At 54.4% G+C, this 26,114-nt stretch overlaps 1 protein-coding gene across 1 annotated transcript in view; it reads left to right on the top strand.

The window, feature by feature from the left end:
* Positions 1 to 12,217: 12,217 nt before the first annotated feature.
* The window catches only part of ST6GALNAC3 (ST6 N-acetylgalactosaminide alpha-2,6-sialyltransferase 3), a 470,329-nt gene continuing 456,432 nt past the window's right edge, over positions 12,218 to 26,114 (top strand). Inside the window, exon 1 of the mRNA XM_074221144.1 lies at positions 12,218 to 12,256. Within this exon, the coding sequence (XP_074077245.1) occupies positions 12,239 to 12,256 (18 nt within the window). The 5' untranslated portion in view covers positions 12,218 to 12,238. The remainder of the gene's footprint in view (positions 12,257 to 26,114) is intronic.

The following is a 26,114-nucleotide window of genomic DNA, read 5'->3' as shown; positions in this document are numbered from 1 at the left end:
TTGGTGCTAATTGTTGCGCCAGAATGAGCACAAGCAGCAGAGAATGGAGCCACACTTTGTTGCATCTCAGCTTCAGAGTCTGCATTGAGGGCACAGTTATCTGCAAACAGAAGATCCTCCACCAATCCTCCTCCACTTTGCTCTTGGCTTGTAGTCTTTTCAAGTAGAAGAATTTACCATCAGTGTGGTAGCTGACCTTGAGGCTATGTTCATCCTCAGTGAGGGCATTTGAGAACATGGCTGAAACTATCATGCTAACAAGTATGAGAGCAAAGACACATCCTTGTTTCATTCCACTGGTGACTGGGAAATCTTGAGAGCATCCACCACTATTCAGAACCTGGGCATGAACACCATCATGGAACTGACAGACAATACTGTTGAACTTCTCTGGGCAATCAAATTTTGACATAATTATCCATAAACCCTCACAACTGATGGTAGCAAAGGCCTTGGTCAGATCCATAAGTGTTGTATACAGACCTCTGGGTTTATTGGGCAGCAAACATCATATCGACTGTTCTTCGACCCTTTCTAACCATTTTCCAGGTGAAGGATCAGCTTATTGAGGACTCTGGCAAGAATCTTACTAGCAATGAACGAAAGAGAAATCCCTCTGTGATTGTCCCCAGACAATATATTCCCTTTACCTTTTATAGGGAAAAAAAGAGATAAACTGGCTAGAGAACCAATGGACAAGCCACCAGCTCCAGAGTTAGGAAGTGGTCAGGAAGACTCAGAAAGCATCACCTAGAGCAGGCAGGAATGACTTGCAAGCCATGTGAAATGGAAACACCAAAGATTCGAGGGAGTACTTAATATTGGGGAATTATAGTGGACATTGTTCTCCTGACTCTGCTTGCTTCCCTTCACATCAGTTCTTACACATTTCCCCTTTTTTCTTTCAATTCCTTTCATTGCTCACTTCTGATGCATAGTAATCCTCCATTACATGAATATAGCCCCATTTGTTCACCTGTTCTCTTTTTGCCCTTTCAGTCAGAACCACAAAGTACATTTTGGTATATTTGGGAGAGGCTCCTTCTTTATTTAAAAAAGTCTTATTTTCATTGATGTCTTTTATTTTTTATATCGTTAATTTCCCAATATCTCCTTTCCACCATTCAGAGAATCATTCAATCAACCAATTAACAAAAATTGATTCCTTTGAAAGCATTTGCTCTATGCCAATCTTGCAGCTAGGGTAGGAGGAAAGGCAGCAATAATGCCCATCCTCCAAGGCTGCCAGTTTAGGGAGGAACACATCAGTGAAGGATGCTCTAGCAGGCCCTGGAGCAGCAGATGGGATTGGGGCTGAGTCCTGGATCAAACCTGGGACTGGCAGGACCAGCTGAGATGGAAGGACATGGGAACCAGGATGAAAGCTCCAAAAGGGATCCCTCCCCTCTCTGCACTCCTCAGGGCATGGCTTCTACCTCTAAATTCTGCTGTAAAAAGAGGTAGCTGCATTTTCTCAATTCTTTGAGATGGGGCAGGGGGCCTTTCTAGATAATGTTAAGGACACATGAACATCTCTACATACTCCCTGTGAAAAGAGGTGTGGCCTGGATCCAGGTGGAATCTGAATCAATGAAAGTTGATGGGAAACTGTGAGCCTGAGGGTGAGACCACCATCCATTAAGAGATGACAGTGTGGAGAAAATTAAGGTTCCATGTAGGGGAGATTTCACAAGAGCAAAGGGCTGTAGGAATGGAAGACAGAGCAGAGAGAGACTGGGACGTTCCATATGGAGATGGGGTCGGTCTCTGTCTCTTCTCTCTGTGTCCCTAAACGTATCCATATATGGATGATATGTGTCCGAATGTATAGAGACCTCCATATATATATATATGTTGTATGGATATGGAGAGATGGATAGATGATAGATAGATAGATAGATAGATAGAATACAAATGCAGACACACACACACACACACACACACACACACACACACACACACACTTTTTCTTATGCCTCTCATCTATTCCTAGGACTTCAGTGATCACCTTTATGCGAATGACCAAAAATAAAGTGGATTTGGGCAAGGATTAATTCAAATGTCAGCCCATTCAGGAAGAAGGAAATGGACATTTTCATATTCAAATCTTGGGCTGTTTGTCCTACCTGTGGCTAAATCCTTGACAAAGAAAGAAAGGCTGATGAAAGATTTATCAGGCCACTCTAAGGAATCTGGGGGTTTTATACCCAGCTTAACATTTAAAAAAGGGCCAAGTGCCAGAGAGAATTTTGCTATAGCAACAAATACAAATGATCCAAAATCTCTCCTGAACTTTCAGTTGCCGGGCAATACAGACTTAGAAGAATGCATTCCTTCTGAATAATGAAGGAGGAAAAGAAAATCTAGAAAAAGGCCGTGGAAAGGCCAGAACGCATCATAGCATTGGGCCAGAAGGTCATTGTTAACCAGGAGAAATGTCAGATTCTAGCAAAGTTGACATTGTTTCTATAGGTCACAATGTCCAATTAAAAACACAATACCTGGTACAATTTTTAAATTGTCCTGATTGAATCTCCGCCTCTTCCACTTGGAAGAAAGATGGCTTGAATTCTGTAACCCCTTGGGCATACCTGCTCCCTTGATACTGAGCCAGACTCCTGTTAAGGTGGATGATGAGGTGCAGAATCTTAGCATGAGGACTCATCACCCACCTGACCAGCACCAGAGGGTGACCTTTGCCCAGGGAGTGTCCACAAGCTTTGGGGGTTGTGTCTCATTTCTGGGATGAGGTCATTTTTAGGGACGATTTCTCTCAACTTGAAAGTCTGAGTCTCCTTCAGCCCTTTCTCCCAGTTCTGTCCTCAGCCAGCTGCCCTCCATGTGACGAGCTTTCAGTTCTTGAGGACAGTTGTCACAGACTCTCCACGCCTTCTCTTTTCCAGGCTCCATGTTTCTGGGTCCTTCTCTGATCCTTCCCTGGCATGAACTCAGGGCCCATGCCATCTTCTTTGCCTCTCTCTGGACCTTTCTCACAATACGTTCACCAGATCTGAAGAGGCACTGGGTTGATCATGCCAGAGTTCCAGCTTCCCTTGTTCTGGACTTGCTGCTACTCTTGATACTCTACAAGAGCATGAATTCTGGCCTGAGATTTGCTACCAGGCTCCACGATGCCCTTTCCCACGTGTGTCTGCGACTCTGGTTTGTGGAACCCAAGCCTTTGTGGGCCTTTGCATTGATCCTGTTGGAATTGTATTTTCTTCAATTTGTCATCAAGTCATTTGCTCCCCTCCTCCTTCCCCCTGGTCTTTTCCACTTTCTCCTCCTCTCCCAAGAACCATTCTTTAAAGATTTTCTTGTATAAAGGATTGGTGCTGGCGATGCCAAAAAAGAAATTAAGTCTCCTCAGATTTACAAGTGGGAAGTTCCACATAGACCCCAAATACCAACCATGCCAAAAGGGAAATGAAGCATTGGGCACTGGCCTGGGAGAAGCTCATCTTGGCAGGGTCTCTTCACCCCTAGGTCTCTAAGGCTCATTTGCAGAATGATGTGGGAGGCAGTCAAGTCCTCTTCAGGTTGCCATCTACCTTTGGTGCCCACCTGGCACCGCACTCCAACCTGGGGCTCCAAGAAGCTGTTGCATGAGCATCAGTCCCACCCCAGTTAACTGTTTGGGCAGATGGGATAAACCAGGCTGAGAATACCTGAGGGGCCTCAATCCCTTTGGTGAATTAAAGGGGTCTGTTCAAGCACGTGAAAACTTCTCCACCGGGAAGTGCTTAGAGCTTGGGCAGACACGGGTCATTGACTGCCACCTGGGCCATCTCTGGTTGTTCTGACTTTTGTCCCCTCTTTGAACTTGGATGGCTGGAAGAGAGAGCCAGGCTGATGACTCGGGCAGCTCTGCCTCTCTTCCTCCGCTTCACCCACAAGTCAAGATATCTTCCTGGGATGTCCTGGGTCCTCTTCAACAATGCAGGACAGGACCAGCCCCAACACCAGGACAGGAGCTGAGCTGTGCCAATGGTCACCTTCACAAAAGAGGCCCTGAGGGGTCAGTGGCGGCCTGATGAGCCAATGGTGCCGCACTGTTCTCTGATGATTCTGAGGCTCTCAAAACAGAAGGTGCAGTGAAAGTCTACTCCAGGGAGACCCTGGAGGTCAAGGCTGGGAGGGGGAGATGTAATGTTGTGTACAGGGAAGGGCCAGTAGACTGCCCCAACCTGCACTGCAAGTGGGTGATGGGCTCAGCTAGTCCCAGGCCCACGTCCTCTTCTAGAAATCTTGGCTCACTTTTCTTCCCATGATTCTTTTGGAGATGCTCCACCATGCCACCCTAGGCCCGTGGCATTATGTAAAGGGACTGCCCGTTGCATGAGGACAAAATGGCATCATCTTTGCCTCAGGGAACTTACAATCTGGTCGACCAGGTCCATGTCCACCAGTGACTAGAGGAGTATAAGGTTCAGCCTTGACAAGGGCAGAGGGGAGATCCTGATGCTGGGGAAATAGGCAACCCATCAAAAACTTATAGGATTCTAGGGTCTAGAAAAAAGCCCAGGGGCCAGCTAGTCCAAAGTGTCTGGGAAAGCGGCTGTTCACTCTCCAGAGTGGGCCCTGGAGGGGTGGGGCTTCAGGCACATGCCTGCACAGATGAACATACAGGTGTCCCTAAAGTCTTAGTGCAGTCTGGAACCCGGCCATTTTGGTGCTATGACTTTGGAGATATGCTATCTCGATGATATTACAGGGCCATGGGCAAAACCGAATTTAATTCTTGATGTGGGGTAAGGCTATTGTTGCTGGGTAATGTTAGAAAAGTAAACAAAAAGGGGATGAACTCAACATTTAAATAATTCCTGGCCTAAATTGGCAGAGCCAAGATGCCTGAATACATGTGAGCTCTCCCAAATTCCTAAACTTTGTATCTTCTTCAACTTGTCATCAAGTCAAACCACTTTAAAATGATGCCTCAAAATGTATTCTGGGGTGGCAGACCCTACAAAAGGATGGGTTGAGGAAGTTCTCTAGTCCAAAGCAGTTTAGAAGATGGATGTTTTCCCATCCTTGGAGTGCAGGTGGAAGCCAGTCCAACACAGGTCATGCCTGGCAAGCCGTCCACAGGCCTTGGGCCCTTGAATCTGCAGTCCGGCTTTCTGAGCTCTTAGCCCAGAGTCAGAAGTTAACCCTTGCTGACCCTGGTGCAGGGCCTGTTATATTGCCCAGAAAGGAGTCTGTGTCCCAGGTCCAGATGATAGAACCAAGCTGCAGAGGAGCATTAGCACTCAGCGCTTGTGGCCATGGTGGGAGCAGGGACCCTGGTCATAGGAAACAGTGCTGCTGGTCGCTCGTAGACCAGGAGAATGGTAATGGTCCTGCTCCTTAGAGCACCCCGCCTTGGAAGAACCGGAAACTTGGAGGTCCCCAGAGTTAGCTCTGAAAACAGCATCTTGAACACACTGAAGCTTGGGACGGTGGCCCCTCGGGCCAAGCAGCAGGGCCCAGGTTAAGTCGAGAAACAGGATGGAAAAATGAGCAAAGAACAAAAAAAGCAGCTGATCACAGAAAGTTATTATGATGCTTGTTCTTCCTTCTCCAAGACCACGACACAGGGCAGTGATGGCGTGACATACACAGGACTTGAATTTGAGGGGGGGACCAAGCTACGTCCCCAGCTTCACTCTCTCCTCCAGAGTCATCTGGGTCAAGTGGCCAGATAGGAATTAGGTCAACTAGAGATGGCTCTGGGTGCGAGGGGATTGGGGGTAAGTGACATGGCCAAGGTCACACAGCTAGTAAGTATCTGAGGCTGGATTTGAAGTCAGGTCCTCCTGTCTGCAGGGCCAGTAGTCTACCTATCTAGTTGCCCCTCTATGACAGCAGGGAAGATCAAAACAAACTGGGAAGAGGACAACAGTACCAAAACACTATCCTGGAAAAGCAAGGACACCCATTATCAGTACAATTATTTACTATTGCATTTCAAATGCTACTATAACATTAAGAGAAGAAAAGGAAATGCAAAGCATCAGAACAGGCAATGAGGAAACACAGCTGGCACCCCTTCAGATGATAGGACAGGACACTTGGCGAATCCTGGAGAATCAGCTAAAAACCGAGTTGAAATAACAACTTTAATAGAATTGTACAATATGAAACAAACCCACATAAAACCATCAGCACATCTAGATATTACCAAACAAGTCCAACAGGAAGAGAGAGAAGTCAAATCCATTTCAAATAACTATAAATCATATAAAAATGCTTGGAAGTCTACCTGCCGAGACAAACTCAGTAACCATATCAACACAATTACAAAACACTTTTCACCCAGTCAGAACAACTGGAGAAATATTAATTTCTCCTGGATAGGCTGAGCCAATATAATAAAATAAAAATGATCACCCTACCCCAATTCATTTACCCATTCAGTGCCATGTCAATTAAGCCATCAAAAATTATCTTACAGAGCTCAAAAAAATAATGAAATTTATCTGGAAGAATAAAAGGTCAAGAATGTCTGGGGAATCAATAAAAATATGTAAAGGAAGGTTGCTAGCAGGATCAGATTTCAAATTGTATTCTAAAAATCTATGGATAAGAGAATTTATGACCAAACAAGCGATAAAGAGTAGTACAGGATGATCAATTCTGTTTGATTTAGCTATTCTTAGCAACAGAAAGATCTTGGGCCTTTCTGAAATACTTATGATGAAAAATGTTCTATTCTTCAGAAAAGAAAAGATGTAGGGTACTTGAATGCAGATCAAAGCATTTTTATATTTTACTTAATTTTTTTTTGTTTTTTTTCCCCCCATAGAATGACTAATATGGAAATAGGTTTTATATGACTACAAATTGCTTGCATTCTTGAGAGAATAGGCATAGGAAGGATATAATTTGGAACTTTATGTTTTAAAACAAAGGATAAATATTGTTTTTACATGTAATTGGAAAAAAAATTTAAAAGAGACCCCCTGCTCCCCCATGCTGCCAGGTCCCTATTAGTTTAAATAATAAATCCCATGAAGTGGTTGCATTACTTAATTTGTGTTGCATTTTTCTATTGAATTGGAAACAGTGACCATATTTCACAAAATTATTACTTTGAATAGTAGTAGTAACAGTAAAATGGAATCTCTATGGCCACTTCAGAGCATTCTTTATTTGCATCAATCTGGACCTAGCTGTGCAGAGAATCAAACAGAGCAGAGCAGAATGGGACAGAGAGTGTAGAGCAAAGATGAACTTAAGAAATGCATGTTTGATTGATTCACATATCTTATGTATATATATATCTATATTTTATATCTTTACACACACAGAGGCTCTATATCTTTATCTTTAAAGAATGAAGAGTCTCTAACAGAAGCTCATAGTTCTTTTATTTAAATCTCTTTCATCTTATTTGTATATTAAAATGCTTGTGTTTGTGATTAGGTTCTCCTTTTTAAAAAAAAATGACTAGAAAGAAAGTCTTTTGCCAATATTTAGAGGGCTAGATCCAGTGAGAGCTGAAAAGGAATTCCCCTCCCTCCCCCCATATATTCATGCTTCATTCAGCCAATGCTTATTCATTAAATATGTTTTCGATATGCGTTTAAAATGCAGTCAAGGTTCCCTTCTGTAGGCTTCTAATCTAACAAACATAAAAGACGTAGGTCACAAGGTTCAGATTTTTCAGTCATGATTCTTTGTGACCCCATTTGGGGTTGTCTGGGTAAAACTACTGTCGTAGTTTGGTCATTTCCTTCTCCAGCTCATTTTACAGAAGAGGAAACCAAGGCAAGCAATCTTAAACGACTTACCCATTTAGGAAGTGTCTGAGGTCCGATTTGAACTTGGGAAGATGAGTCTACTCCCAGCACTCTTTTCACTGTATAAATGCTCATCAGTGAATGAATGGTCAATGAAACAGAAGAATCACAGAACCGAAAGAACTGCTTAGTGGGGACCCAAGGTAGTTCGTGGCTAACTGTCCATTGGATTTTACTGACCCTTCATGCCAGAGAAGAGGTGACTTGGGGCTGGGTGAGAAACTCTCGTCCAGCCTTTTCCAGGCTGTCCTGCAGAAGACGGATTCATCTTGCTCTTTGGCCCCCAAAGATCAGAATTAGGAGCAATGGGTGGCGGGTGTGGAGAGGCAGCTTCTGGCCCGATGGAAGGTCAAACTTCCCAATGGGAGAGCTGTCCACCATTGAACTGTTTTGCCTGCCTTGGGGCCTGGGGGAGTGTGAAGTGGGATGGGTGCTAGAGGTCTGAAGTGAAGACCAGATCATCCCTTGTTAAGTGTGTTCAAGGTCAAGTTTAACTAGCAGTATCTGAGAGGGAATTCCGGCCCACATACATTTTTGGGAACTTGGTCTGGTAAGATGCCATGATAAATGCTAAAGGAGCTAGGACAAGGGAGAAATCAGGTGAAGCGAGTGGACCCAGTAAGACTTTATAGAAGAGATGGAACGGATTGAGTTGGGCCTCGGAAAAGAAGTAAGATTGGAACCAGGAGAAGGTGTTTCACAGGGACAAAAGTGTGGAGGTGGGAAAGCTCAAGGTGACTTTTGGTGACACCTAAATGAACTTGGCTGGGGTTCACATGGGGAAGGAGTAGGAAGTGAGGCTGGCAGGGTGAGATGATGGCATTTAGAGCTCTAGTTCATCCCATTCATTTTACGGAGACCCAGAGAGGGCAAATGACTTACCCATGGTCACACAGCTAGTAGGAGGCCGCCCTGAATTCAACCCTGGTTTTCTAACTCACAATCTACTGTCCCAATGTTCTTGTTTATGCAGTTTGTACTTGATTTGGGGATACCTGAGAGCTTTGACTAGGTCATGCCACAAGGAACAGGGTGAGCAAATTCTCATGAAGCTTGTTTGCCATACAGAGAGTATCAACTATGGTCTTGCCAATTCCCTGCCCTGGGAAAGTGGCAGGAATGCCCTCTGGTGCTGGGTATCTTGTGTCTCTGGTGTAACAACCCTTGTGGCTCCTAGGAAGCTTTGGTTTGGATGGTTTGAAAGAACACCGCAGGAGAGTAAAGGCATATTTTTTCTCCTTTCTTTTCCTCTGAGGAAATTCAGGCTAGAATGGCTTTGGGGTCACGTTCAGGTGCAGAAGGTTCCAATGCCAGGATCCAGTTAGAGTTGACAGCACCCTGGACGTTGGCCTCCCTGCTTAGTGGTTGACTCCCTCAAGAAAGCATAGTATCCTCAGCCTTTCTCTCAGTCTGGAGCAGATGGAGGAGGCTACCACGCTTGCCTTGGCCTTGTCCTTGCCCTAGGAATTCCAGGTGGGGTGGCAGAAGGGAGGCCCAGGGGACAGAAGGCTAGCCCTGGAGTCAGTGGATCCGAGTTCAAATCTTCACCCCGATCCCTCCTGCTTATGTGACCCTGAGAAAATTCCTTAGCTACCAACTACTTGAATTCTGTTCACCTCATGAACCCCTAGGACAAGGATGTCCCCGGGTCTGTTGGATGGTTCAGCCTTGGTAGAAACCGCAATGGCCTCAATCCATGTGTAACAGACAACTTGGTGTCAGAAAGATCTGGGTTTCGATCTGCTTTGAACAATGGAATGGTGGCTACAGACAAATCACCTCATTTCTCTTTACCTTAGTTTGTCTGTAGATAGGGGTAACCATACCTGGGACAGCCCCCCCCCAGGCATCATGAAACAACATTTATGTGAAGTGCTTTGCAAACATGTCAGTGCTTTCTATGTACCAACTTTGACTTTCATTATCACGTATCTGGGACAGTGTTTCTCCATGAGGGCTTTGTAAGCTCCTTCCTTGAGGGAAGGGATCATTTGTGGCTGTGGCCATCCTTCGTAGCCCCACTATTCAGCATGGAGTCTGGCACACTTAGAGTGCCAACATCAATACATGTCGATTGATTATCACCATTGGCCATTGCTGAATGAAGTCAAAGCTGAACTCAAGTTCATTCGATTTGCTCTTATCCATCAGGACTCCTTTTTTCCTGGGCATTGGATATACCAGGGTTCATCTGTAAATATGAATAAAAGAGGAATTTGTTTGCCCTGCCACCCTTCCACTTCCCCCAAGACCCGACAAAGAAAGCAACCCCAACTGAAGTTGTCGGTGCCTATGAGAGCCTGGCAGGGGGGTGGCCAAATACGGCCAGGGCAGGCTATCCCTGGGAAGTGTTCCTGCTGGCTCCGTGGTGTATGCATTTGAGAAATAAAATAAACAAGTTTCTGTTTTCATATTTTCAGGACAGCTTGTAAGCCACTGTCTCTGGGAAGTGAAATCCAGGAATCTCACCAAAAAGGGAAAACCCACCGTGGGCATGCTGGGAAAAGGGGTTGAAGTAGCAGACTCAGGAATAACACGGCCTTCCATAGTCTTGTAGAAACTTTGTCCAAATACAATGAAATGTTCCACTCTGTCCTGGACATGTTTGCTTTCAAGGGATTTGTGTGCCAGAAGACTCAGGAGAACACTCTGGAAAGGAAATGGAGATGCAGATGAAAGCACCTTCTGCTAGGTCATAAAAATGAAGCGGCAGGCCAGGCTTTGCAGGCCGCCTCCTCTTTGGATGGCAAAACAACTGTTTGGGATCTATAAGGAATGCTTTGTGGAGAAAAGATGCCAATTAAGAAGCTGGCTGAACCGAAGAGCTCCGCTGCGGACCAAGACAGAGCTCCTAATCAGGGAGCCGCGTCTTTGGGCAGCCGGCCGGGATGCTCGCTGCATGTGGGCCCTGGGGTGCAGGAGCAGCTACGGGGCCCAGAGCCCCCAGGCGGAGGGCCAGCGGCCCCTGGTGCCTGACCTGCGGGGGCCGCCGGAGGCCAAGGAGGTGCCCGCTGGTCCCAGGCCCGGCAGGGCGGCGGGCCACCAATGGGCCCCTTGGGGCAGAGCTGGGCCGGAGGCCCCTGGGGCCGGGGAAGAGCCGCGGGGCCTGAGCCCCGGTGAGGGCCGTGGTGCAGGAAGGGGCGTCCGGGCCCCCATTTTGTAGAGGGGCGCTGGGCCCCAGGCCCCCGGCCTGCCCTTGACCACCCCGGCCTTGCCCTCCACACTGGGGGTCCGTGTGCCCGGGAGGCGGCGGCCCTGCCCCAGGCCCGGCGGGTGTGCGGCACCGTGCTCCTGCACCCGGGTGTCTGCGGCGTGTTGGGGTGGGAACCACCGAGGGGTCCCGCGTCCTCGGCCCGCTCGGGCCCGGGGCGCCCCCCGCAGCCTCTGCCGTGCCGCAGGCCGGGGCGCAGGGGGGGCCGGGGTGCGGGGGGGGCCGGGGTGTGGGGCGGGGGGCCGGGACGCGGGGGGGCTGTGGGGGGGCCGGGGTGTGGGCCGGGGGCCGGGGACGCGGGGGGGCCGGGGTGTGGGCCGGGGACCGGGGTGTGGGGGGGGCCGGGGTGTGGGCCGGGGGCCGGGACGCGGGGGGGGGCGCAGGGGGGCCGGGGTGCGGGGGGCCGGGGTGTGGGGGGGGCCGGGGGCCGGGGCGCGGGGGGCCGGGGTGTGGGGGGGGCCGGGGTGCGGGGGGGCCGGGGCGCGGGGGGCCGGGGCGTGCGGGGGGCCGGGGCGCGGGGGGCCGGGGTGCGGGGGGGCTTCTCCTTGGGCTGAGCCAGGTCCGCGGCCTCGGCCCCACGGGAGGGCCCGGAGCCAGACGCGGCCCAGGCCACGCGAGACCCGTGTCCGCTGCGGGAGCGCCCGGGCCCCGCGCCCCGGCCCCCCGGCCCCCCTGCGCCCCGGCCCCCCGCACCCCTGCGCCCCGGCCCCCCGCGCCCGCACCCGGCCCCCCCGCGCCCCGGCCCCCCGGCCCCCCGCCCCCCGGCCCCCCGCGCCCCCGCGCCCCCGGCCCCCCCCGCGCCCCGGCCCCCCGGCCCCGGCCCCCCGCACCCGCACCCGGCCCCCCGCGCCCCGGCCCCCGGCCCCCCCCCGCCCTCCGGCCCCCCGGCCCCCCCGCGCCCCGGCCCCCCGCCCCCCGGCCCCCGGCCCCCCCACACCCCGGCCCCCCGGCGCCGCCGGCCCCCCGGCCCCCGGCCCCCCGGCCCCCCGCGCCCCGGCCCCCGGCCCCCCCCCCCCCGGCCCCCGGCCCCCCGGCCCCCCGCGCCCCGGCCCCCGGCCCCCGGGGCGCGCTCACAGCTCCAGGTCCCCTCCCCTCCCCTCCCCCTCCCCGGCCCCGGGTGCGGGTGCTGCGCGGCCCCGCCCCTCCCCTGCGCCCCGCCCCGCGGTCACGTGCCGGGGCGGGGCGGGGGCGGGGCGGGCCGGGCACGAGGAGCCGCCGCCTAACGGCCCCGCCGCGCCGCTCCGCCATGGCCTGCGCGCCCAAGGTAAGCGGGCGGGGGGCGCGGGGCGGGGGGCGGGGGGCGCGGGGCCGGGGGCGGGGGCGCGGGGGGGCCTCGGCGCGGGGGGCGGGGGCGGGGGCGGGGGCGGGGCGCGGGCGCCCAGCATCACCTGCGCCGCGGGCCCCGGAGGGGGAGGGGCGGGGGTCTCGCCGCCCCTCCCCCCGCGGCCAGGACCGAGGGGGGCGGGGGGCTCCGGGCCGGGAAGTTCCCGGAGGGGCGGGGCGGCGCCGGGCCCCGCCCCTATGCTAATGTCGCCCGTGCTGCGCTGCCCATTGGCTGCCGGCGGCTCGCCCCTCCCCCTCGCGCCCCCGGAGGCGGGGCCACGCGGTTGGGCGCCCCCCGCTGGGCCGTGGCCCCGCCCCGGGCCCCCAGCACTGTCGGGGCCCCGGGGGTCTCTTCCCCCGCTGAGCCCCCGCCCGGCCCGGCGCTTTGCGGGGGGCTCGAGCCCGGGCCCCGCGGGAGGCTCCGGGGGCGCTGCGTGGCCCCAGGACCCGCCCTGGCACCGCCGGGCGCAGGGACGCGGCGCCCGCACCCGGCAGGCGCGCACCCCCGGGGGGGCAGGGTCGCCCCCGGCTGCCCGGGCACGCTGTTCTCTGCCAGCGGAGCAGACGGGGCGCCTCCCCCCGGCCAGGGTGGGCACAGGCTTGGATTTGGGGCGACAAAGGCGGGTTCCTCGGAGGTTCGCGGCGCGTCCTCAGGGAGCCCCCAGGGGCCGCGTCTCCCCGTCCTCGGTGCCCCCCGGTTTGCACGGCACCCCCCCCAGATGCTGACACCCGGCGACTCGAGGTTTCCCCCACCTTGTCCAGACCTTGGCACGGCCCGCGCCCCTCCGCACCCCAATGCCAGGCCTGGCCCTCAGACCCCATGCCGTGAGGAGGCCTGGCGTGGGCACGCCGTGGGGCAGGGGCGGCTCGGCTGTGTGTGTGGCACGGATGATGGTCCCCGGCCGTGCCCAGGCCCACGGCAGAGGGGCGTCCGGCATGGTCCACGCGTGTGCGGGCACGCAGCCGCGGGACAAAGGCCTCTTGGATCTTCCTTGGAGCTTTGCCCGGAGCTCTAGCAGAGGAGGGGGCTGTTGGAGGGGGGCTTCCCTGCCACCTCTCTCACCTGGCCGCAGGTCCAGCCTGTCTTCTCTCAGCAGAATGACTTTGATCCTCCTTCAGCGTTCCTTATTGATTGTGGTAGCTCATCATCTACCATCGGTCAGCACTGACCTCGAGCCTACTGTGTGCTGGGAAAGCATAAAGGGGCATCCCATCCAGTGGGCTCTGAACCGAGGCTCCCCTTCACCCCTCTTCTCTTCCCTTACCTCTTCAGAGATGGTTTCTCGCAACACGCCAAGCCCGACACAGTTCTGGTGTGAGATCGGCGAGTCTCCCCTTTCTGGGAAGGCTTGGGGTGCTCATCTTCCTCTCTCATCTCCTCCCCAGCTCTGATCCCAGCTCAGGGCCTCCTGCAGTCTATGAGGTGTGTCCGAGGCCTCTCTGGTCCAGGCCAGAGGCATCTTCCTCCAGGTGCCCTCTGCCCTCAGTCAGAACAGGCTCCCCCGAATGGCTCCAGCTCTCCTGTCCCTCCGGGGTCTCGAGTGACTTGGGTGCACAGCGCCCAAGAAGAAAGCCCCAGGCCCCATCACACACAAGAGGACCTTATCTTCTCCAGTTCTGTTGGGTTTGTTGTGGGAAGGGGAGGCTGCGGCTGCTACTGACCACCTCACTGGAAGGAGGATGGCTCTCAGAGGTCTTGGAGAGATGGACACCTGTAGAATGGATAGGGCTGCATGGCAGACCCCGGCTCGGGACCACCCAGCATGGCATGCTCTCATGAGAGGGGGCTGCGCTCTTACAAGCAAGGCAGAGTGGTAGCGGCCCAAAAGAAACGTGTGACCCATTAGAGTAGACGGCCAGGTGTTCACCTGGGCTATCTGTGCCCGACCCATGGCGGGGCCTTGCGAGTTCGTATCAGGCATGCTGTCATCTGTCTCCAGCATAGTGATGTCATTGTAGTCTTCATGAAGCAACAGCCTGACTGACCATGGATGGGAGATGGGAAGATTGTCATTCAGTATTGATTCTATGTTTTTTTGGGGGGGATATGTAGAGTCTAGGATTTTCCCCACAGCCTTTACTATCCCCCCCCCCTTTTGATACTTTGGGGGACTTAAACTGTGTGATATCCAGTCTAACTTTCTTTCTACTTTGGATTTAATCTGTCTGCTCTCCCTGTATTTACTGTTTTGAATGCTGCTTTTTTAATGCCCTGGATAGAAGCACCTTCAAGACAAATATTTGAGCCTAAATGGGATAATTCCATCGTCCCTGATGGAGAAGAGAGTTTTTTAGAATTACTTTGGTTTGAGGCAGCTAGGTGGCACCATGGATAGAGCACCAGCCCTGGAGTCAGGAGTATCTGTGTTCAAATCCCATCTCAGATACTTAATAATTGCCTAGCTGTGTGGCCTTGGGCAAGCCACTAAACCCCACTGCCTTGTAAAAAACAAAAACAAAAACAAAAATCAAACCTAAAAACATCCATAAAACCATAAAAAAATTATTTTGGTACCTCTTTTCCATTTCCTTTATTTCCTTTTCTTTGTAGTTAATTCTCCTTCCATTTCCTCCCTAAAGCACCTTGGGTTGACTTTGCTCAGGTCAAGTTCGAGTTTGTCTTTGGTGGCTTCTCTCAGCAGCTCTTGGGGCCACCGCTCCAGGCTGGTCAATAGGCTTGAGCCACACCCACGGTCTCTGTTCTGCTTCACCCTCCGACTGGCTCTGACCCATAGCCACTAGATCCCAAAGAGCAGTAAGCATCACCTTGTGACAACCCAGGGAAAGAGGTACGACTGGCACCTCATCCCATTTTACTGGAGAAGAGAGAGAGATCCTCCTTGGTTCACAGAAGTACCAGATTGGGGCCCCGGTCTCCCTCAGTCCAGAACATGATTGCCAGCTCTCCTGGGTAACTCTCTTAAAATTTCATTTTAGACCAGCTAGGTGGCACAGTATCACCTGCAGAGCACCAGCCCTGGAGGCAGGAGGATGTGAGTTCAAATCCCAGTTGCCTTGCAAAAATGGCAACAAAATTCATTTTCCTCTAATTTTATATTTACATTTTTAGACAGCACTCTGATGAGCATAGCAGAGTGCAGCTATCCCAGCCTCCCTGGGCTCTCAGTGCTCTGGGCTTTCCCGCTGACGGTGCAGGCTGCACCGGGGCCCTGTCTTCCCATCCTCTGGACCCCTGACTTTGCCCACCACTGTGCAGGGGATCCTCTGGAAGGTCTTCTGATGATGGGCTTTAAAGCTTAGCTCCATTGTGCCTGAGAAATGAGGCCAAGGTGGGGTGGAAGGGCGGCTGGTCCAGCACCCAGGTTCGCCTCTGCTCCCAAGTCGCTGGGGGGCCCCGGCCTCAGTGTCCTCATCCTGGAGCTCTGACTGCATGGGTGGGCATCGGGGGCTGATCCAGTGCCCCCCATCACCATCATGCTCTGAGCAAGTCAGACCTTTTCCCTCACCTTTCCTGGTAGTGTCCCTGCCGGTGAGCGAGGAGACCGTTCCGAGGAATCAGCCCACCACTGACACCCATCAGAATCTAATTGGAACTTGGGGATCAGTTAATTTTAAGTGCTTTCATTAAGGAAATTCTCCCCTACAGATAGCCTTGCCCTTCGGATTTACGTGCCAGTCTTCCCACAGTGCCGGCACAGCCCCTCAGAAAACCATGCGGCGAGCAGTGGCAGCCAGGAAGGAGCCCTGGGCCAGGATCCAGAGGGAGTGGGTGCCCGTCCTGCCTGGGAAGCTTGCTCCCTCTCCCACCTAGGGAATGGGCATCACAAGGCTTGTATCTTGCCCTTGTAATCCTCCATGCCCGGTGCGGCATCGGCTGTTATCATGATTAACCAGCAGGGAGCTATGCTGAGAGATGGGACAGAGAGCAGGAAAGACTAGCCCCCCCCCCCTCATTTTACAGGAGAGAGAGAGAACTGAGATCCCCTGAAAGTAAAGGGCTTCTGCCTAGGTCTGAGGCAGAATCTGAACTCAGATCCTCCAACTCCAGAATTGGGAGGCACCTGTTTGATGTTTCCCCTGTATTTGGTTGGTTGGGAGGCTGCTGAGGGCTGTTGGTAGAAGGGGGGCTGTGATTTAGGAAGCTCCTACTGGCAGTGGAGTCGAAGAAGGGGCTGGAGGTCATCTCAGAGTCAGTCAGAAGGTGCCACTGCCGGGGCTGGGCGTTGGAAGTAGGGCGGAAGAGATGGGAGGACGCTGAGGGCAGAATGGAGAAGATTTAACACCGGTTGGACGTGGGGAGGGGTGATGGAGGAAGGGATTGGGATGACCCCAAGGGTCCGAGGTAGGGGCTAGGGACAGAAAGTGAGGAAATAGCAAAGAGGCAGATGAGGAGTTACACTTAGAAATCTGCTTTCTGGGTCAAATTTGTCAATTGGAATGAAGAGAGAACTGAGGCTGTGGCGGGTGCGAGGGTGCGGAGGAGGAGGAGGTGGGCACGCAAGAAGAATGAGCTCAAAGGGGTCAGAGACGGAGACCCCAAGGAGGAGGGGGGAGCCTTAACAATGAAGAGGCTGGCACCCTCAAATGGTCAGCAGAGGAATCCTGGTTATCTGGGAGAAGAATCTCGATTGGAAAATGGGGTTGAGATGAGCATTGTCTAATCAGAGAAGTACAGAATTGGGGGGAGTGGGAAAGAGAGAGACAGAGACAAAGAGAGAACAGAGAAGAGAAGAGAGACAGAGACAGAGAGAGACAGACAGAGAGAGAGACAGAGAGACAGTGACAGAGAATGAGAGACAGAGAGATAGAGACAGACAGAGACAGAGAGGAGACAGAGACAGAGAGAGGAGAGGAGAGGAGAGGAGAGAGAGAGAGAGAGAGGAGGAGAACGCACAAGCAGAAGCAGGTGAGGGAAGGAGGGAGTCTGTCACTCTCCATTTGAGGGGGGCTAGGGGTGCAGAGGGAAAGGTTTTTCCTAGAAGAGGGAGATCTGGGCTGTTTGGGGGTCATATGGAAGATGCCCCTAAAGGAGAGAGTCAAGTTCTAGAAGAGAGGGAGAGGGCGGTGGAAGGGAATAAGATACAGGGTTGTGGTTTGGCAGGGGAGTTGGACCCCCGTCCCCCTCCACCCCCCGGGCCCCTTCCTCCCCCATCCTAGTCATCATTGCCAGCCCTGGAGCTTCAGCTCTCCCTCCTCTCTCATCAGGGCAGGGGTCACACTTGGCAGCTCAGGGATCAAGGAGCTGCCCTCTTGGACGGTGGAGCACCCTTGGCCTCTGCTCCCCCTTGGGGACCGGAGAGGGACACAAGAAGAGCTGGCCTGGCTCTCTCGGTAGCCATATGCCAGGGTCATTGGTGGAGAGCTGGGGTTAGATCTGGCCCATGTGCCCTCCCCGAGGGGTGGTGGACCACGGGCCTGGAGTCAACATAAACAGGTTCTATTTGGATCAGTGCCTTTGGGGTGGGAAGTGAGGCCTGGGCATTGTGGGGCTGGTGGCTTGGCATTCTCTTTCATTGTGGAAGTCGATGATCTGTGTTAACTTTTCAGCACCTTAATTATTAATGTGATTTCATTTCCAAAATTTCATTATTTAAGGATTCGGGAGTAGGAGATTCCTGGTGGTGAGCGATGATCACCGTGTTTTCGGCGCAGGGATGATTCATTGCTTTGTTGAGGTTTTTATTAAATACCAAGATGTCCTGGCGGCCGCTGGCTGCATCTCATTGGCTTGGACGAGCCTCCTGATGGAGAGCTCATCTCTGGGCCGTTGGCCTGCGCCCTCCTGTCAACCCCGGCGGCCTTCTTTCTGGCTTCTCCCCTTTTCCACCCGCAGACACCTTGTCTCACAGCCATGTCACGAAGGGTGTTTGTTAATCTATCAAAGGGTTGATAGCTCCTTGAAGCTAAGCCCTTTAATGGAGGGACTGCTTTGGATGGTCCTCAGAGGTCACCTCCTTCTGATTTCCCCCTCGGAACCCTTGAATGATTTCCTGTCTGGTCCAAAGTCTTGTTTTCAGGATTTGTTGCTAAATTGCCATGTAGCTCCCCCCTCCCCCGCCAGGACTTCTGGCAGCTCTGTCCTAGCCTCCCTCGGGGACCCCCTCCTCAAACCCCCCACTTGAAGCCTCTGAGAGGGGAGGAGTGGGGGTGGCCCACAATGGGGGAGATGTGGACAGATGCAGAATGCCATGTGGAAAATGGAAAGGTGCCCTCCTCCCCCTGGGCTCTGGTCCTGTGGGCTGTGAGGAAGCTGGGCAGGTGGGGGGCTGAAGTGTGTCTCCGGGGAACACGAGTTAAAATCCTGCCCTGGGCTGGCCTGTGACCCAAGTGGCCTACCATTGCCTCAGTTTCTCTTCTGTGAAATGCCGGCCAGGGCACCCTCCCCATGCACTGGCGTCCATGCCCTGTGGCCCTTCAAAGCCTCTGCCTCTGCCTCGGACAAGGGACTTAGAAATCAGGGCATTTCCAATACCTGTGCTGGCCAGGTGCGGCCTCCCCTTTTCCCTGGGAGGTCTGGATGGGCAGATGGGAGAATCAGGGCATTGTGGCGGCGGCTTTGCTGCCCTTGCAGTGTGTTCTTGGGGGGTCGTTACCCATTTGGAGTCACCGTCCCCTTGGACAGGCTGGAAAAATAGGAATTCAAAGGAAACCAGTTAAATACTACTAGCAGCCAACAGCACTCTGCAGGTATGATCTCATTTGTGTCACCACAGTGACCTGGGGAGGCGCCAGGTTATAGTCAGTCTGCAGGTGGGGAAGCAGGTGAATGGGGTGGGTGACCTGGTCCCTGAGGCCGGCCTGGAGCGGGGTCTTCCTGTCCTTCACCACTGTGCAACATTTCTAAAAATAGGGGGGAAAGCCCTTAAACCTGCCCAGGGCAGCTGAAGGATGCTGGGCAAGCATTGAGGACCGCCTCTCACTCACCTGGTGGGGGCCCAGGCTGACCCTGGGGTGGAGGGGTGCCTATGGAAAGGGAGTGAGGAGAGCTGCTTTGGGAAGGTTCTGGCTGCTGATTGCGGCCTGGGCTCCAAGTGGACTGGGATTGACCCTTCATCACTGCTTACTCTCCTCACAAGTAGCTGGGGGGGGTGCAATCCAGAAGACGCCAGTTCAGAGCCCCCCGCCAGCGGGCAGGTGGCTGCTCGTCTTCTCCCGTGGCCTCCGAGAAGCAGTGCTGACGGGGGTGGCTGAGTCCGGCGGTCAGCTCCCAAACGTTAAGGGCTCGGGAGATGTCAGTGGTGAGTGAGCCGCCGTCGGCATGGGGGGCGGCTGCGCTCCCAAGCCTAGGTCCATAAGGCATATGCAGGGCATTCTCTGGCTCTGGAGTTTGGGGACCTGAGTTCAATCCTATCTGGGTGCCCTTTGGGCATGTCACCTAACTTCCTGGCCTCAGTTTCCTCATTTGTAGAATGGGGGGGCGGCCCTGCTCCCAGGCCGTTGTCCTTAGTGGGCACTAAGGATGTACCAGGCTGGGGCTTGGGATTTGATTGTTACCCTACACAGCCCTGGGGGGGAGGTGGAGGATGAAAGGGGGTTCATGCTGCTCCTGGATCAGTAGTTCAATATATGTATTTGTTGAATGAATGAATTCATACAGCCTCGGAGGGCCTTCTGTCCTGTGGGCAGTGATGGGGGGCTCACTTCTGCCATCTGAGGGGGCACTCGAAGGGGCACAGCCCCCTTGGGGGTGGGGGTGAGGGAGGGGTCGGCTTCCTCCCGGTCTGTATCTCCCAGGATCCTCCCCCTTTTTGAGGCTCAGCCTGGGGCCCCTGGTGTGTCTCCCCCCTTGGGACTATTTTCTTTGTTCCCTTTGGGTCTCTACGCCTGCCTACAGAAGGTGCTAAATACTGGTTGCTGATCAGTTATTGACAGCCCAGGGTTAAGTCAGGATTTGAACCTGAGTCCTTTTGAAAAGAATTTCACTTTTCTGTCCTCCTTCCTAATCCCCATTTTTGCTCCCCCCACCCCACTCTCTGGCTGTGTCCCTTGAAGCTAACATTTAATTTGGGGGAATTGTGGGGGAGGAGAGCCTGGAGTCAGGGTCCCCCCAGAGGGCTCAGCCGGTGGCCATGGAAGGGAACCAGGAGCAGAGCCCCTTTCTCTGGCCTGGGATCCTGGAGGGGGCAGGCCCCGCAGTCAGGGGGTCCTCGATGGGCCTGGGGTGCAGATGGAGCTGGGCAGCCGAGTGGCCACATGTACCCATTTGGAAGCCTGGGGGCAGCAAGGGCAGAGCAGGCGAGGGAGGGGACAAGACCTAGTCCTCTCCAGGCGGGGGGTGGCTACAGAGGCTGACTCCGGCCTGGAGAGGTGACCAGAGACAGGAGGCCCCCCAGCTGCCTGGGGCTGCTGCCCGGGAGAGGGGGGCCCTCACAAGCTGGGGCCTGCACTTGGGCTGCGGGGCCACAGAAACCCCTGTGACCAGGAGATCCTCTTCCTTCTGTCCCTCTGCGCTCCCTTTAAACCTGGTCTTCCTCCTCCTTTCCTTCTCTCCCTCCCCCTTCCCCCTCCCCTCCCCTCCTCTCGCCCCCTCCAAGCCCACCCCCATTTTCTGCTTCTGAGCCCCCTCACCCGTCACAGGAGCAGCCCATCCTTCTCCGGACCCACCACAGACCCCGCACAGATTTTCATGAGAGCCTTTTCGGCCTCCTCTGATCCCCGGGCGTTTGAGAGCCTCTCCTTCTGGGGGGGCGACGTAACAAGGCATTGAGACGCGACAGGCTTTCTGGGCCTTGATGACTTGCCTTGGGGGAATCGGGAGCCTTTGGCAGCTCGAGGCATTTATTAATAGACCCCTCGGGGAGATCCTGGGGTGCTGGCACTATTAGAACCTGCCTACTAGGTTCCTTCAAATTATTGGCTAAATACTGTTATAGATGACTTTTTTGGTTTTTTGGTAGGGAGATTCAAGTTCTTTGATGAGAAACAGTTGTTGTGGCCCAAAGCAAACAGACGGAGGTGGGTGCGAGCCGAGCCCCTGCGCCCTTCTTCCTTGGGATGGGAGGGCTAATGCGGAGCTCTCCGCAGGGCTTGGGCTTCAGAATACGAACATTTCCCCTTGGAGCCCGAACTCTGACCCTGGGGCCCCAGAGAGATTCGCCTCTGGAGGACGTCCGACCCCCTGTTACAGAAGAGGCAACTGAGGCTCTCGGATGCAGCCAAGGCCCCGCAGGGAGGGCCGCAGGCGGCCCCTTGTTCCGGGTCCACAAGCTTCTGTCAGAAGGGTGAATGAACTGGGCGGGCGGACCTTCCTCGTCCCCCAGAGCTGAGGGGTGAGAGCTGGGCTTATATGGGGCCCGAGGAGTGCGAAGGACGCTGCGGTGGTACCGCACAGTTGTGGCTGCTCTGAGGCTTAGAGATGTCAAGTGACTGACCCAGGGTCACACAGCCAGAGGCGGGATTTGAACTTGCGTCTTCCTGACTCTGAGTCTTGCGCTCTCCCTCCCGGACCCCTTGGCCGCTTTTTTCTCTGCGTGCCTCATTGAAGAAGGGTCTTGCTGCTTTGGTAGTCCCTTGTTCTTCCCTTGGATGTCACAGCCCGTCGCTAGACTGGGCCTCAGCTGAGGGGGAGCCCCTCTCTCTGGGGGGGGCGGGGGCTCCCTTTCCTCTCACTGTGGCCCATTGTGTCTTCTTCACCCGGTACCATTCCATTTGGAGTCATAGCTGAGGAAGCAGAGGGGGACTCGGCGCACTTCCCTGCCAAGGGGTGGCCTGTCATCTCCTCCAGCTCATTTTCCAGATGAGGCGCAGTTCTCTCCCAAATTGTTGTGAAAGACGTCGGCTTCTCCCTTTTCCCAAGGGACGTTGCTGAGGGTGAGGTTGAGCGCGGGCACGGCGGCCCTGCTCGGGGTGCCCACCCCTCTCCCCACTCCACTGCCAGCCTGGTTTCACGAGGCAGCTGAGTGAGCTCCTATTGGGGTCTTCCTGGGAAGAGGGTGCCCCCTGTGGCGGCCCCGCTGGCGAGTCCGGTGGACTTGGGCTTGGCGCGGCCCGCGTGGCAGTGGGGTCAGGATCAGGTCTGGGTTGCTCTTTTGTTCTGTTTTGTCCAGGTGTGGGGAGGGGCCCAGAGGCATTTTAATGGACTGAAAAAAAATGAAACTACTCTTCCCTGATGGAAGTCATCGTCCTCTTTCCTGTCTGAGTCTCCTGTGTTGGCTGGTAATGAAATGATGATAATAATAGCAATAATAATAATGATAACAATAAACAGCCAGTGTTACTGTAAGGCTCGCCAAGTGTGTTGTGCGGGGCACCTCCCTCGATTGTCCCAGTCATCCTGGGCAGGGCTGCCACAGCAGAAGCTTCCAGATGCGCAGATGTTCTCTCCTTGTAGCCCCCTGGAGCAGCCGTAAGGGACCTGTCCAGGGTCCCCCCATGCCCTTCCTACCCTTAGAGATGAGGACATGAAGGACTTCTCCAGGTCACAGGTCAGGGCCCAGCCCGGGCCTCCTTCCCTCGCCCCCCCCCCCCCCCGTGGTCCGGATGTCCTGGGTCTCCTAAAGACCTAGGGAAGAGACCAGAGAGCCACCCTCAGATGGTGGGGTACCCCAGGTCTTTTTGTCCCTCCCAGAAGGTGATGGGCACCCATGCACACAAGCCTGCAGGAAGGGGGCTCCCCATCTCTGCCCGATGGGACCTTGAGCCCCTGGCATGGCCCAAGCTGGCTGCCCAGGGCCTTGGGACTGGGCTGCTGAGGACTCTATGGGACTTTCCTTCATCAGGAGAATCAATAGCCCCATGGAGGACCAACCTTGGGGGTCTTGTAACCCCGAAGAAAAGTTTTGTCCCTAAGCAGCTTCCTGGAGGCCGTCAGTGGTCAGAGGCCTGGGTGGGAGAGTCCTCAGAGCCCCCCCCTGCCCCCAGGTGAGATGCCTCAGACCCAGGGGGACCGGACCACCATAGGAATGCCTCCTCTTAGAGATGTGGAAGCCCAGGCCCAGAAAGTGGTCTGCCCAGGATCAGCTCCTCTGATCCCCAAACCAAAGTGCCCTGCCGCATTAGGGCTCCAAGAGCTGGGGGGCTTCAGGGCCATCTAGCCCAGCCCCATCCTTTTACCCATTAGGTGAGGAAATGGGGACTCAAGGTGACAAGGGAGAAAGGCAGGGTTTGAACCCAGGCCTTCTGACTCCTTCACCATGATGTGGGAATCTCTCAGGAAGCCCCCTTGCTTGTGGTGGGGGGGACTGTCCACAATCCCTGCTCCCCACAGCGGGGCAGGGAGCTGCAGGAAAGGTGGTGGCCTTGTTGGGGCTCTTCCATTCACGGTTTAGCTTGGCCCTTGGGGAGGCTGGGAGCTGAGCTATTTTAACGGTGAGTGGGGATTGTTTTGCAGCTTTCTGCCCACACTAAGGGCATTCCTGCCCCCTCCCCGAAGGGTAACCTGAGGCCTTCAGAACTGGGGGGGGGGCATTGTGCTTCAGTGCCAGGCTGACCCAAGCTTCTGTAAAACAAGCTCAGATCAGGAGACGACTCCAAGAACCTGCTCAGGAGCAGCCTGGGGCTCATTGTCTGAAACCAGACCACAGCCAGGGTCTGTTTTCACCCCAAGAACTTGGAAGGTGACCAGGATCTCAACCTCAGAGGAGCCACAAGGACCCTGGGTCACTCACACTTGAGTGTGAATTAAAGTCCTGCCTATGAGCCTTTGTCCCTGCCTGGTACTGCCGGGCCCTGGCATCAGGGATGCCCCCTCTCTCTGACTCTGTCTGCCTCTACCTTCGGACCAGTTTGCACACTCCTCGTACCAGTGTCCTGAGGCTCGACCGAAGGGGCCGACCACCCCAGCACAGTGGGCCCTGGGTAAAGGTAGAGTTTCTGTGCATCTCTCCTGGCATCATTGGCCTTGATCCTTTTCTACCTCTCCCTTCGGAGAACTGGCCCTAGTGGCCAGAACTGCAGGTGTCAGGCATTGGGGGGGGTACTACCTATTCAGTGTCCCCAGGCCTCTATGAGAGGCGGCTCAACTGGAGGGAGCTCAGACCCTTCTCTGAAGCTTCTTAGCTGGAAGTCTGTGATCATTTTTTAAAAATGTTGATCAATTGATTTCTCTAGAATTGATTTCTTGTCTAATCCTATGTAATTAATTTTTACCTTAAAAATGTGATTCTGACCACAGAGTTCCAGGGGGTCCTGATGTCCAAAGAGTCCAGGACACACAAAGAACTCAGAATGGTTTAAAAACATTTCTTCTGATACTTAAAAAAAAAGTTTTGAGTTCTAGATTCTCTCCTTCCCTTTTCTCTGGGATGGGAACCATCTCGTTTTACAGATGAGGAGACCGAGCATCCCAGAGAAGTGGCTTGGCCAGGGTCCAGGGGCGGGGCAGGAGGGGCAGAGCCACCTTTGCACCAGGTGAGGAGATGACTTAGAGATGACAAGGTCTGCAGAGGGTGAGCCGCCCGTGCTGAGTAGCCGCATGACCCTGGGCAAGTCACTTAACCTTGGCCCGCCTCGGTTCTTCATCTGCTTTACCCTCTGGGGACGTGATGCGGGGGCTTGTCACCCTAAAGGACAAAATATCACGGGATACCCTAGTATATGTGATGCAAGGTGATGGAACTGGTTATAACACGATACAACCTAAAATGGCACGGCACACGGTGCCGAGGTCCCAGAGGGAGGGTGGGAGGGTCCCCGGGGCTCTGACTCTGGATCCTCTCCTCTCTTGCCAGCCCCACCCTCGACAAGACCTCAGGGGGGCTGCTTTGGACAAGTGGGGGCTGTCAGTACCCATGTTCTGGCCCATGTAGGAACTTGGTGTCCAGGATGACTTTGGGGAAACTTTTTTTCAGGCTGACGTGATGGAAATCAAAACAAAAAATGACTATAGGCAAGAATGACGGAGGACACTGTGTCTATGAATGCTGACACAGTCAGCTGCCCCCATTCATCCGGAAACCTTGGGGACTCGGTGGGAGTCAGTAGTGGGGGGGCGGCCACAAGAAGTCAGGGCAGACTTGGGGGGCCTTCCCAGAGATGGCATTCAGAGAAGAGGGACCGAGCAGTCTCAGGACCCCAAAGTTGCCTCATCCCGTCTACATGACCAAGCATCCCTGCTACCACCAAGTGGTCCTCCAGTCTTTGTTCCTATTTGTCCAGTGAAGGGGGGTCTCCCTGCCTCCCGAAGGCATGCTTTGGGGGTCCTAGGGTCAGATGCTGGGGTCATGTAACCTACCCCCTCCTCTGGCCAGTGGGAAAAGAGACCCAGGGAAGTCCTGGGGACCCGTGAGCCTGCCTAGGTCAAGCCCTGGGGAGGTCCCAGGCTGGAAGACCCAAGCTGAACCCTTTGCTCCGGTACGCTGTGCAGCCAGGGTGCCTCGTCAGACAGGCCAGGGTCCATGGGACGGCGACCTCCTGCCGTGCCAGGTCTAGCCAAGATTAGGGGCTTGGAAGAAGTGGGTGGCAAGAAGAGGGGCATCTTGTCTCCCTAGGATTGGCTGAGAGTGGTGGGCCCAGTTCAGGAGATGGCGACTCCCCCCCCACCCCCCAGCTTCTCAAGTGGAAAACTCTGGGGTGAATTGAGGTTTGGAGAGTTAGACTCAGAGAAGGTTTTCCAGAGGTTCCCTGCCTCGGGGTGAATCCTTCCCTTTATTGGGGCTCCTAATAAGATGGACTCACTTTATTTGGTCCCCTCCTGGAGCTGGGGCTGTTTTATCCTCATGTTACAGATGAGGAAACTGAGGCAGACAGTGGTTAAATGACCTGTGCAGTCTCCCATCCAGGAAGGGGTCTAAGCCTGGATTTGAACTCAGGTTTTCCAGATACCAGAGTCCGCACACATGTGCTGCTTCTGGTTGCCCTGTGCATCCACAGAAACCCCACCATCTTTCAGGGGATGACCT

This window comes from Macrotis lagotis, chromosome 2 (assembly GCF_037893015.1).
Source record: "Macrotis lagotis isolate mMagLag1 chromosome 2, bilby.v1.9.chrom.fasta, whole genome shotgun sequence".
NCBI classification, from domain to species: Eukaryota; Metazoa; Chordata; class Mammalia; order Peramelemorphia; family Peramelidae; genus Macrotis; species Macrotis lagotis.
This window is presented reverse-complemented; position numbering and strand designations above follow the sequence as displayed.